Source organism: Solanum lycopersicum, chromosome 5, assembly GCF_036512215.1.
Source record: "Solanum lycopersicum chromosome 5, SLM_r2.1".
NCBI classification, from domain to species: Eukaryota; Viridiplantae; Streptophyta; class Magnoliopsida; order Solanales; family Solanaceae; genus Solanum; species Solanum lycopersicum.
The window spans coordinates 1,393,744-1,408,464 of NC_090804.1; the positions used below are offsets into that span (position 1 = coordinate 1,393,744).

Genomic DNA, 14,721 nt, shown 5'->3' on the forward strand with positions numbered 1-14,721 from the left:
TAGAAAGTTAGCTCATTTATACAAGTTCTAACTCAACCTCAATAATTACCTCACATTTTTTTTTTAAATCAAAACCATATAAAGAGATAAAGGATATTAATACCCACCCATCAAGAGCTCAACAAAATTTTAATTGTTTTTCAAGTTAAATTCACATCCAAATATATTTTTTTAATATTACTGTTTTTTAGGATAAAAAATTAAAGATTATTGGACAAACAGGCCAGGCCTTTGTACAACAGGTCCATGGAGAAATATGTACTTTAGTGGGCATTGCTTTGGGCCCAAATCACTACTACAAGAAGGCCATAAAGCAAAGAGAATGTTTTTAGTTAACCTTGTTCTTGACATATATGATGTTTTTAGTTAATCTTGTTCTTTGACATATATGATGTGATATAATTCATGAAATTTTGCGATGCGGAATTCCTGAAATGAAATGGTCGAAATTTTTTATGGACGTCCGTTATGATGTTGGCAATATATATAGTTTATCTCGGTGGGAAAACGGACACATTTTCAAGTTCAAATGAGCCCCAAAGCAGGTAAACCCAAATTTTGCCAATTTCCTTGTACCATAGTCCATGGAATTTTTGTGATCCGTAGTTTCTGAAATGAAATGGCTTAAATTTTTCATGGATGTCCGTTAAGACGTTGGCAATGTATCAAGTTCGTCCCGCGGGGAAAACGAGCGCATTTTCAAGTACAAACGAGCCCCAAAGCAAGTAAACGCAGATTTTACCGAGTTTTTTATGCTATAGTCCATGAAATTTTGTGATTCGGAATTTCCAAAATGAAATGACCAAAATTTTTCATGAACGTCCGGTAAGATGTTGACAATGTATCCAGTTCGACCCGCGGGAAAAACAGGGGCATTTTCAAGTTCAAACGAGCCTTAAAGCAAGTAAACGCAGATTCTGTCAATTTTCGTATGCTATAGTTCAAAGAATTTTTTGTGATTTGGAATTTCCGAAACGAAATGGCCGAAATTTTTGAGTTAAAATGCAGAATTGCTCTATAAATCCATTTTAATATCTTATCATTATTAGCCAACCAAATAACAATTTTCTATTTGTAATGTATGGTACTCGTCGTTGATATATATTGTACGTATAACAATTGGATAATAAATGTATACTGTATATACATTGATTGTACACATATCGTATAATGATTTATTCATTGGTTATATGCTGCATATGAAATAAAATTTATAGAATAGACTAAGAAAATATTTTCTTATACTTTCTTGCTACGTACAAGAAAATAGTAAATCAAAATATAGTTGTAAAGTTCAAACCAACTCAGGTAGTATGAGTTGATAAAATTTAACAATTTTTTGTTACTTACTATTTTATTTTATTTTCAAATAGAAATGTTACATGAAGATGAAGATGTTCTAAGTTTAAAAAACCATTAAGTTCCATGTTTTCCAAAAATCACTTAATATAATAATCTTGAAACATAACCTCATGTAACTTGCATTTTTCTTTTTGAAATGAGAACCAATAGGTGACATTTATTATACATTTGCTCGAGCCTTAGAGTAATGATAAAGTTATTTTCGTATGACTTATAAGTCATGAGTTCGAACATCGAAAATAACTGCTAATACTTATAGTAGGGTAAGTTTATATCACATTCCTTTAAGGTATGATTATTCCTCAAGTTCCAATAATACAGGATGCTTAATGCACCAGACTAATTGTTATTTTTTTGAGGTGACAACTATATTATGTAAAGGTTCCTATAAGTTTCTTATCTATCAAATGGGCTGTTATCTAAAGATGGGCTAATATATTAACTTAGAAGCAAAGATCTAAAAGTTCTCATTTATTTATCATGGCCCAAAAAAAAAAGTTAAGTGAATTAGTTGCATGGTAAACATCAAGTCCCTTCAAAAAATATATATATATAAATATCTACTAATTACGCATTGTGTATTGCTAGTTTAAGTATAATGTTTGTTTGATTGTTACTTAAATTTTATTAAATTGTATCGTTTAAATCTATTGTCAGGTACAACGAATGGTAAAAGTTTCAGATTGTGTAACGATCGATTTGGTGTGATCACGTCGTTACCTTCATATTTTCTTCTCATTTTGTCTTTATTCATTAGTTAAATAATAGTTTTACCTCGTATCCTAGTTTTCTTATTGTTTTATCATTCAAATTATAGATGTGTGACATTATGTAACAACAAAGAACGATAGTGTCTATCTAAGCATTATACTCATTAAAACAATAAAACACAACACAATATACTATGATATAAAATATAACCATCGGAACAAAAGTGTAAAAGACAAATCAAGATATGAGAAGTCACCCTACCTATACTATACATAAACCTTGCACTTTACATTTGTGGTCCCTCAACTTTCTAAATTTGGTCATTATCAATATCTTTGCCTTGTTTTTTCCTCCTCTAAATGCTCTTAAGCTACTCAATCTCTAATCAAAGTATACAACATGTTGATTAATACATCTTTTTACCAAACAAAAACTTATATATATGTGTCATTAATTAGTTAATGATGTTCAAATTAATCAAAATGGAGACTAGAACTATAGTACTTAGTATGAGTGTACTTGTTGTTTTATTGGGCTTGGTTGGATCCGACCCGGATCCGCTCCAAGATTATTGTGTGGCTGATACCAAAAAAGCTACAAGAGAAAATTTCTATAATGGTGTGCCATGTATCAATCCACAAAATGTAGATATTTCTCATTTTGCAACATCAGCATTGTCCAAGGCTGGTAAAATTGGCTTAGTATTTGGTTTCAATGTGACACTAACCACAATTTTCAATTTGCCAGGTGCGTAGGGGTGTTATATGGGCAGGTTGAACTGAACCTGATTGAATCAAAATGAATCGAGTTAATGTATGTGTTGGTCAAAAGTTACTTGAACTGAAATAAGTTGGGCCAACATAGGCTAAACAATAGGTCAAAAGTAAACCCCCCAACTCTTATCAAGATTTAATTTCTGTTTGTTTTCATAAATTTTTTTTAATCATCTAATCTTTTCTTTACTACGATTTTACAATCAGACTTTTCTATAACAATATCGTTTGTATAGATAGTTTATAAAATTGTTGTAGCGATACGAAACATAACATGAAAAATCGATTTTAAAAGAGACTTGGCCATTATAATAAAATGTTGTTATAGAAAGGTTAGAACATATTTAACAAAAAAAAGAAGAAGTTGTGGATGCTTTATGTATATGTATGTATATTATATGTATATTTTATGTATATTTAGTATAACTTTACATGATCTATACATTTGTGCACATTTTGTAAACTAGATGGTCGAATGGATCGAACTCGTATAAACACCCTAAATATTTTGATAAGGTTGTTCATAAATCAATTTTGACCAATACATTAGTCTAACTTTTATATAGGCTGAATTTGACGAGTAAACATGAAATAAATCAATGCGTGAAGAAGTTCTTAAACAAGTTGGGCAAGTCATATATTCATGACCAGGTCAAATTACATAAACAAATTGAACGTCTAATCATATATTCATGAGCTAATTTTGTCATTGTTACAATTTACAGGTATGAACACTCAAGGGCTCACTATGGCAAGAATAGACATTGGTCCCAATAGCCTTGTGTCCCCTCATTCCCACCCTAGAGCCTCAGAAGTGGCTATTTTACTAAAGGGTTCACTTTTAGTTGGATTTATTAACACATCAAATCACTTATTTACCCAAAATTTAAGCCCAGGAGATTCTTTTGTTTTTCCAAAAGGTATGATCCATTTTCTTTATAATACTGACTCTAAAGTGCAAGCATTGGCTTTGTCTGGGCTGAGTAGCCAAAACCCTGGTCTCCAAATGGCCTCCCCGGCCGCATTCGCGACCGAGCCAACCCTGCCAGACGAAGTATCTCAGAAGTTATTTCAGATCAACGATCAAGACGTTACAAAAATCAGAACGAGCCTCGGAGGATGATTATGTTTTTTGATGTGGTTATTGTTGAGTATACATGGTTATTTTTTTTTCCAATAATTTTATTTATTGTTGGAGTAAATTAAAGTTTGCTTAGGGTAATTTCAATTAATTAGTAGAAAAAAAAAAGAGGTTGTAGGTTTGGGTGTATAATGTCATGCCAACTATCATTGTATCACATGTGTGTTGTACTAATTTTATCAAACAAATTTGCCAGCCTTTGTCAAATGGTTCCTGGTGACTATAATTTCGACTCGTAAGACGTATGTGTCTGTTTATTTAATTTTATAATAATTGAAGTTTTATATTTATATACATTCAAAATCGAAGAATATAAATATAAAAAAAAATTAAATAAACAAAAAAAGTTTAAATATCATATCAAACAACAACAAAATTATACTCAATAAATTATTTACATTATAACTTTTTAATTATTATTTTTTCGAACCTTACGTGAACACGAGATAATTTGCCCCCTTTTATATACAAGCATTAAATCAGAACATAGCCAGAGGACAGACAAATCCTCACTATAAATTTATTGGTCACCTCACATTCCAACAATCAGAGTATAATTTTCAAAGTGCAAATTGCATTATAAATGCCAATTATATTATTCGAATCTGATACCTGCAAACATATTATATTCTCAATAATTTAATTTTGATTTTTGTTGAAATTATACAAAAGCATGTGAAGATACGTCAACTTGAAAATTTATTTAATTGGCAATTAAATAAAGTTAAGTAATACGCAATTACCTAAGTCTCTAAGCTTTCACATGAGGATATCAATATCGTTAATTTTTTTATTTAATTATTCATCGATGTATGATATTTATATTAAAATTTGAATAGATTTAAATTTATATATTTCTGGAGTTGATACTTAAGTTCTAGTGCTTTTCTTTTTATTATCAGATTTTAAAAGTTAGAAACACAATAAATAGAGATTTCCTAAATCTATGTTTTTGAAATTACAAAATCGTGTTACTAAAATAATGGACTCTTGAATTCATACACATGAACAAGTTGGAAGAAAAAAAAATCTATACATAAAAAAAAACAAAAAAAAACTTAGTAATATATATTTTTAAAAACACTTGCTATCTTTTATCCAAGAGAAATTAGACTTTGTGTGTTTATTAGTGTGGAAAGCATATTTTTATATAATATGTTTTACAAAATAAAGAATTTTCTGAAAATATATTTGATAATTAGTGGATGTATGAATTTTTTTTTTTTTTTTTTAAAAAAAGATATTCTATCGGTCGCAAATTATGTGATTTTTTTAATTCACCTTATAATGTTACACTTTTTAATATAAAATAATCAACTTAAATTTTTTTTATTTTACCTATAATGAGGTAATTATGTTCATAAAAATAGCTATACTTTGGTTTAGATCACAATTTTAAAAAGAACACTTAGTTTTCTCCATAAACTCTATCTCCAGTCAAACATTCTCATATGAATCGAAATAAAAAAAATATTTAATAATTGTTTATACTTTTGAAAATTATATGGTATTTTGATAAAATATCGAAATATCAAGACATTCATAATAATATCTATATATTGGTTGGAATAGTGATATGATATTATAACAAATTGAGTCAATTGTGAAGGAAAAGACAATTTTGAGGAAATCATTTTTGCCTTTTAGTAGAGGTATCCAAAAAATAAATAAAAAATGCCACACGTTTTCAAAATAATATTTTTCGTCAAACTAAATACACCATTAACCTTATTATAATATATCAAACTCACAACAAAAATAAATTTGGCATCAATGAAAATATACATGACACGTTTCTTTTGCATCATGTTGTATTACATATACTCTCACTATTAAAAATAAAGATTTTTTTTCACCACGAATCAACGAAATAATTATGTTATAATATGATTTTATTTTATTTATTTACTATTATTAAATTAGCTCAGTCAAAAAAACATTCTCCGTCTTTAGAAAAAACAAGAGAAACAATGATAAATATTAAATTCTCATTAAAGCTATCTAATTTTTCTGTACAAAGATACTATTTTTTTTTCTTTTTTATTGATTCAATCAATTATCAATAGAAAAATAGCGATATTTTCTTTATCTGTTACCTAAAGTAAAAATACCAATTAAATCCTCGTAAGGCAAGGATATATTTATAAAACCTACCAAACTAATGAATTGGTCATATTTGTGTGTGTATACAAATGATGGCTACTAAGTAAACACACACTAATTAGCACATCATCTTTGGCACGATTTTTTATTTATTTATTTTTAGTTTCCATTATAGAAATTAAAACAAATATAATGTATAACATCAATATTTGAAGTCAATGGTCATCAAAAGGCCAAATAAAAGAAGCCTCCAGCTAATTTCCATGTGCTATACTTTGGTATTTACATTAAATTTTTTGGAGCCCCACAAATCATATGCATACAAATTTAAGTTAGGAGAACAAGTTGAGCAAGGCAAGTACTCCCTTGATCCAATTTATGTTCCGTTTGTTTAACTCGATACAAAATTTAAGAAAGAAAAAAAAATACAAAATAAGGCAAGAATTCAGAAATTTATGATAATTGTCATGTTCTGCATGTGAGATTTTTAATAGTTTAATGTTTTTCTTCGCAAGTATGTTTTATTTGTCATGACATAGAAGAAAAACGATATATACGAGTTATATTCGAACCTTGAATGAATGTGTCAGAAATAAGAAGTATGTTCACATATTTCAATGAGAATATCAAAAAACCCTAATTTATAAATATTTATGTGATTGCAATCAAGAACGATTATGAATTTAGTTAAATCTAATAATTTTAATCATACTATTAACAAAAATTATTCAATATGTACAAATTACTACGTATCAATTTGAAATTCAATTATTTAAAGAACTAGAATCTCGAACTCTTACATATCTAAAGCATATCTCTCTAGTAAAGGAACCTCCAAATAAGAAAAATTGATTGAAAACAACTTTGATGCCAAGTAACAACTAAAGTTCTTCTTATGAGTTGGACACCTCCCTTTTTTAACACTTAATTATTTTCTTTTTGCCGTTATAAATCATTGTCAACATCCCTAATTAGTCTTAATCAATCATTCTCTTCTATAATTAATTAAAAATAAATAAAGTTCCTAATCACAATATTTAATTATTTTTAGACTTAACAAAAGAAGAAACATAAACAACTACTACAATTATTAACATTGCCTAATCAAGAGAACCAAAAGCTAAATAAGCTTTTGTTGTTAAGATACCTGTATTTTAGATAAAGTAACATAAAACACAACACCAATAAAGTTTAGATGAGTCATGGAAGATCGGAATCCAACCTAAAATTATCTCCGTTCATTTTTATTTGTCTATAATTTAAATTTTTTATTTTTATTTATTTACTTTTAACGTATTGAGAAAAAAGAATTGTTTTTCTAATGTTTTAATGTAAATCAATATGGACGTTATGGTAAAATCACACATATCAATCATTTTTTAAGCGACATAAAATTTAAAGTAGACAAGTAAAATTGTGAACAAATAGAGTAACTTAGTAAATTTTCCTTATTTTTTGATAGATTGAATTATTTTTACTTGTGACTTTTAACATATTAAAAAAAAAACTAATTATTTTTTATATTTTAGTACTCTTAATAACAATTCCTTATTTTTTAAATTATTTTTCAAGGCATATGTTAATTAATATGAATATTCTAATCAAATATTTATATTCGTCATTATTTCTTAAAACACGAACAAATCTAAAATGAACAAGTAAATAGCCACGAAAGAAGCAAAAATTTACACCATAAATTAGTAGAGATACGCGTAATTCAAACTCAACAAATACTCTTGGTTTGGCTGAAATATAGAGATGCTAAGATTATGCTAATTATTAATTAGTCAATATTCCAATGACTAGTTGAACATATTTCAAATATTAATAAATTTTGTTTAGCTAATTTTTTTTTTAATTTCTACATATGAACTTCAATTATATCTAAATTACAGATTAATTTCTTTGTACTCAAAACTCGAACCTACAAAATTTTGATCAAGATGAAACAGTCTCACTATCACAGCACAATCTAGTCTAGCTACATATTAACCTATAACAAATCAAGATTGTAATAGAATGATATGTAAAAACTTCTTTTTTTCGAGACTTCACAAGTGAATTCAAATTTAGTTCAACTCAATACAAATATCAAACACGGCCCGATCCCTAAAATACAACAAACTAAAATCATCTCAAAAATTGTTCCAATGGAACTATGGTAATAAAATTTCGTGTAATCAACTTTAATCTCTAAACAAATCACATTAATTTTTCACTATCACTCTTCTCTTTTCCTTTTTTTTTTTTTCCAACTAATCATATACAAGGCTATTAAAAGAATCACTTAAATCAACCTTGTCAAAAAAAAGAAAAAAAAGAATCAAATGAAATAATTGGAGTAACCAAAAAGAATATTACTAGTTGAAAAATCCAAATTATTATATTGATAAAGTCTCATTTTACTCCTTTGATAATTGGGCCTTGATTTGGGCTTGGGCTTATACAAATCATAAGGCTCCCAAAGATAATCCAATGGACAAGGCCTTTTTTCATCAAGCCTGGCCCATGGTTTTCCTTTACCGGACCAATGTAACAAGCTTACTGGGCCTGGATGTAATGATCTACATGAGCCCATTACATTGTCGCCGCCGAGCCCATGTTGATTCCACCGGTGATTAATGGGCTCGACGAGCCCACCAAAAACTAGCAGAAACGGCGGCAAGGAACCCAGTTCGTAGATTCGCCGTTGTCTCTGTAACTCCATCCATTTCTCTATCTTTTTCCGGTAGTTACCTTCTCTCCATTTCTGCAAATCCATTACCATTACGCCGGTGTTGAAGTAACATGGGTTTCGTGACCCGAACACTTGAGGTAAATCCGGGTCAGACCAGAAGGAATCGGTGAAGTATTTTGTGAAATTTGCATGGCAGTATTCCGGTGCTCCGATGATTCTGGAACCGGAAAGAGGGGTTTTCCATAGCTTTTCGATATCGTCGACAAGGACGATATCGGAATCGAGGTAGATAACTCGGGTTACAGATGGGTCAAGCATATCACCGAGGTAATTCCGAGCGTAGTTCAATGGGTTTTCAAGTGCGTGACGGATCGAAGATGAAATGAGATTTAGAACTGTATCTTCTCTGAATATATAAACATTGAAGTCGAGTGACGGGAAGATAGATCGGACTAACTGGGTTAAAACTCGTGGACTCGATGGGTCAAACTCAGCCGCAATGAAATGGAAGAAGATATGTTCAGGGCAAGATGAATGGCGGAGAACAGAGTGCACAGCCGCCATAGATCCTCTGAGATATTCTGAATCAAGCGTCATCGCTATATGAACCATATCTTGAGTTTCCGCCGTCACCGGACATTGAACGCCGTTTCTATACTCCGGCGCCTCTATAAACCGTCTTTCTTCAGGAAAACTTCGAATCCCAAGACACCCATTTGGGGAAAACGATAACCCAAGCATCAATAACAAAAAAAACACTGTAATCGATTGAAAATTAGAAAAATCAAACCCAAAACAACCCATTTTCATCTGGGTTTTTGGGTTTTTCTCGAGAAAATATTCAGTTTTTTTCTCTTTTATCAAGCTCGCATTACAGTGAGTGATGAAGAAGAAGAAGAAGAAGAAGGTGAAGAGAGTTCTGGAATAGGAAAGGTGAATTAATTACTAAATATATACAAATTTTTGAACATTCAGATTAGTTTAACAATGGGATAATTAGACCAAAAAACTCACTAATTATTACTTAAAGAATCAGCAATAATTAATTAATTACCATAAATATGGTTAGAAAACGGACAGAAGAAAAATAAAAAAGTTACAAGATTTTATGATTATCAAAATCTAATTATTTATAAAAGGCATGGGATTTTATTTACACTCGCAATTAAAATGCGTGTGATTCTATTGAATAGATCGCGGATTAAATTGTATCGTAATTATTGATTTTCTTCGCGGTAAGAGGTGGAATGAAAAAAAAATTTCTAATAAAATTTTCGTATGATTAATTTTTATATTATTAGTTAAATGTAATATAAATTAATTAAAATTTATTTAGGTTTTCATTTTATTTCGTGTACCAAACGATTTTTATGCCTTACAACTTGTTTTGAATGATTATTACCTTCTTAATTTAAATATAATAATGTTTTTTTAATTGTTATTTAATATTATGCTGAATTATTAAATTTATTGTTAGATTTTATTATTATTGTTATAATGAAAATTTTGATTTTATATGGCGATTAATTTAATGTAATCAGTATTTTCTTTGATTTGTTAGTATTTAATATCTAGTAATTATATTTTATTATTTGCTCAATCTTTTGCCATAAATTTTTAATGTAATTTTTTTTTATAGATTTTTTTAAAAAATTATAATTGTGTAGTTTTATGTGATGATAAAATTTTATATATATATATATATATATATATATATATATATATATATATATATATATATATATATATATATATATATATATATATATATATATATATATATATAATTCAAACCTCTAATTTTGTAAAAAAGGTTATTTTTTTGTGTTTACTTGTTTGTGAATTAATAGATTCTTGACTTGCCTAATTTTTCAAACTAATTTGGCTGCCATACATTCTTTATGTGGATAACACGTCTTAGTTATTATTATTATTATTAGAATTTATTAAATTACATTTATAACTTTCGTTGTCATTATTATTATTATTATTATTAATTTTGCACAAATAAAAGAAAAATACGTAACTTATAGTCTTATATCATAAGCACGTCAAATTATTCCTTTTTAGCAAATAATAACTCATAATATTTAAATTAAACGGGCCAACACTTAATGTGTATAATTGAAACTTAAGTTTTAATAGAATCTTATATCAGAATTGTTTTTATTGATTATATAATCTTATTATTATAATATTAAATTAAAATTTTGGCAAAAATTAATAAACTTCAATTCCTCCGTATATATCTATTTTTCTCATAATAAAAATAAAATCAGAATATTTGATGTGTATTATATGAATTAGATTTTTACACTACACAACAATTCAATAAACCAAAATAACTTTTGTAACTATTGATTATATATCTTATATTAGAATTGTTTCTATTGATTATTATATAAAACTAATATTACGATATATACTCATAAAGTTCAAGTACTCTATATATTTAATTTTATTGTGAATTTCTATGATTAATAATAAAAATAAAATTAGAATAATTTAATGCGTATTATATTAAAAAGACTTTTTTTTCCTACACAACAATTCAGTAAACTTGCAATTATAATTTTATAATAAACTAAAATAGGTACAAATTATTAAGACTGGGTGAGTGAAATTATTTTAGCTGGCTGGCTAAAAAGTAAAAATATTAATATTTCATTATGTAATTATGGAACAATTATGAAAAATTAAATAAAAATTGGAGAGTGGAGAGAGTGGGGAAGAAAAGAAAAGAATATAGGAAACTTAGAGGACCAGCTGGATGACAGCTGGAAATGAATAAAGTGAGTTGTAATTTGATGTTGACATCATACACTTTAATATTTGAGAGTTCGATTTTTTTATTTTGTAATTTAATTTTTTTAAACGTGAAATAATTATTAATATTTGGATTACGATAAACAATCTATATCACATCTTTTGAGATGTAGATTTTCTTTGGAGTATGGCGTATGGTGTATTTCTCTTTTGAATCTTAATATTATTTGCATCAAAATAAGTTATCTAAATCACATTTTTAAAACGTAAATCTTATTAGAGTATAAAGTATTTTTCTTCGTAAAAACAATCACTCATATTGTTATTTGCGTTAAAATAAGTCATCTAAATCACATTTTTTAAAGCGTAGATCTTTTTCTGAATTTACATGTAATGCTTTGTTTATCGGACTTTTTCTTTTTTCATTTTAGGTATATTTGGTAGGATTGTTTTAATTCGAATTAATGTTATACATAATATTTCTTTATCATAATATATTGTTAAAAGGATATATATTTTTATATTCTAAATAACTTTTTGTTTTACCCCAAATTATATTGGTTTACAAAATATTACAACACATATATAGTTGTAATTACGACATTTTTTTTCTCTTGTGGTAATGATATTATTTAATTTTGTGTTAAACAATATTTATTTATTTCTTGTCTAACTAAATAGTAAATACTATTACCTCCTTAACTTTAAGAAAAAAGATTTTTGAATCTTGTGGTTCTAAATTAAAGTTAGATTAAATATATAAAATTATCCTGTGATCTTGTGACGTTAAACATGTTATGAGAAAAATTAAAATTAAATTGAAAAGAGATCATTTTTTTTTAAACGGAGAGAATATTGCGATAAAATAAGTAGTATACTCCATATTTTTGGTAGATGGATATGTGGACGGTGTTCTTGTGACCATTTTCAAGTCTGATAATGGAGTACATGTTTTAATAATTAACACATGATGCAAGACTTAAAATATTTTTTTTTTAAAAAAAAGAAAAGTAATATGAGATAAAAGAAAGAAAACAAAACCTTTAAAACTTTGTATAAAAGAAATTATTTTTACAAATAATATTGTAATATCATTGTTTATTGATTTTATATTTTTTATTGAAATTGAATTTATCTGAATCTGTTTGTTGAAAATATATAAAAGGGAAAAAAAATAATTTAGTTTCCTTGCTAGAATTTAGGACTCCACCTCTAAAACTTAGGGAAATAAGAGGAAACAAAAAAAAAATCAAATGCTCATATTATTTGGACAATATATATGAGAATAAATAGACCTTTAAATTTCAATACCCATAACTAAAGGACCAAAATTGAAACATGTCACACATTTATTTAGCATATTGTAGTAATTATTAATTTCCCTTTTTGACAAATATATCCACCTTATTTTGTCTAGATGTTTTTTTTTAGGTGGATCCTCTTTTTTCTATTTAATAAAATAATAAAGAGACATGCCCACCTCTAAATCTAGTTTTACTAGATCTATATTTATTAATTTATCAATTTATTTATTCAACAACTAGAACTTTCTATTACACTACTAAAATACTCAAAAATAAAATAAAATAAAATTGAAGTCGATATTTCATAATATTTTCTTTGAACACTATAATTTCATCAAATTAAGGTGAGAGTAAAAAATTATCTGAGTATGTATCAATAATATATTACGACTATTAGCATTATATTAGTAATATAATAATTTATTTTGATACAATAGTTCACTACTCATTTCATATCTATTGTTTTATTATGATATTAGTAATTAACTATTTTACGACAAGTCACTCGATTTATGTTATAATTATCAGTATGTTTGATGATTACAGTTCAAATTATCACTATTTTTATTTTTAAAAAGAATCCTAATATTTAATTGTGTTGAACATGCAAAAAAATTTCACTGCACGATTATGTATATTATTAAATAAAATATACTATATAATTAAAGAGGAAGTTGGAATTACAGAGAAGGTATATAATTTTATAATAGGTTGCTTCAGATTTTGGGTACCAACATGTTATTATTAGATTATATAACCACTACTTTTAATAAGTTTTGTTATGTTCAAGACATTGTTTAACGAATTATTTTAACTAATCATAATAATAATATTAATTAATCAACATGGGGGCATATGAAATAGTTTGAAATTTTTCACTATTTCAAAATTTATCAACTAAAAAAAGAATATAATAAAAATAGATAAAAGTCAGTCACTTTGCTTGGTCGTATATCTAGGCACGAAGTTAGGTCATGTATAGAATATATTGTATATTAGTAACGTTAAAAGATTAATTATATTGATATTAATTTTTATCGTTTGATTGGTTTTATCAAATGAATAAGACGTGTTAAATTTGATCTTCGGCTTAATTTAAGCCATAGAAAATTAATTTTTAAAAAAAGAGAATTATTCAAATCTTATGAGAAGTCTCATAGATCAATTCTTTTATTTCACGGTATTTTCACTCACAATAATTGTCTGATTATTTGAGGTCCTATGAATACGAAATCCTTATAAATATCTTTACATGTTTAAATATATCTCATTATATAACTTATTAATATCTCATATACATGTAACACCACATAACTTATATCAATGTTAAGTAGTGGAAAATATCTTGAAGAAATCAAATAAATAACTAAATAAATGTGTTGTACACAGTTCTTTTCTGATAAAACTATATAATTTTACGATTTCACCAACTAAAAAAAGAAATATGAGTTAATATAATATAGCAAAAAAAAAAAAACCTTTTAAAATGCAAGAGTTTCTTAATTACATAATTCTAAAATGAAAACTAAAAAACTTATAATAAGATTTATTAATTCTTTTTCTGGATGTAACATGAAGTTCTCTTATCTTAGTTATACAAATATTAATTGTTCATATATTCATCTTCTACTCTTATATAAGATATAAGATAATATATAAATTTTTCTCGTATCTAACTATCAGACATTACGTAATTTGTACACATACGAATACACGACGACCGCTAAAGATAATGTGTTAGGTGGACATAATCCTTCATAAACTCTTTTTATTGGAAACCTGAGCAGAACCAAATTACAAACAGAGTACACAGGAAAATGATGGGTCGGTGAATTGGGTTTTGGAGAAGAGCAATTGATAGAATAGTGAGTTAGCATAGGATTC

At 26.9% G+C, this 14,721-nt stretch overlaps 1 protein-coding gene and 1 non-coding gene across 2 annotated transcripts; one reads left to right on the forward strand and one right to left on the reverse strand.

Moving 5' to 3' along the window:
* Positions 1-2,536: 2,536 nt before the first annotated feature.
* LOC101246053 (uncharacterized) lies at positions 2,537-4,226 on the forward strand. The gene is made up of 2 exons (XR_011220979.1): positions 2,537-2,820; positions 3,572-4,226. It is a non-coding gene; the product is annotated as an uncharacterized protein (transcript).
* A 3,922-nt stretch (positions 4,227-8,148) lies between these two features.
* Positions 8,149-9,923, reverse strand: LOC101246345 (probable galacturonosyltransferase-like 9). The gene has a single exon (XM_004238685.5). The coding sequence runs from the start codon at positions 9,575-9,577 to the stop codon at positions 8,414-8,416; it is 1,164 nt and encodes a 387-aa protein (XP_004238733.1). The 5' UTR covers positions 9,578-9,923; the 3' UTR covers positions 8,149-8,413.
* Positions 9,924-14,721: the final 4,798 nt, after the last annotated feature.

Coding starts and splice junctions, on each gene's coding strand:
- LOC101246345 (XM_004238685.5), bottom strand. CDS start 9,577: ATGAAAATGGGTTGTTTTGGGTTTGATTTTTCTAATTTTCAATCGATT.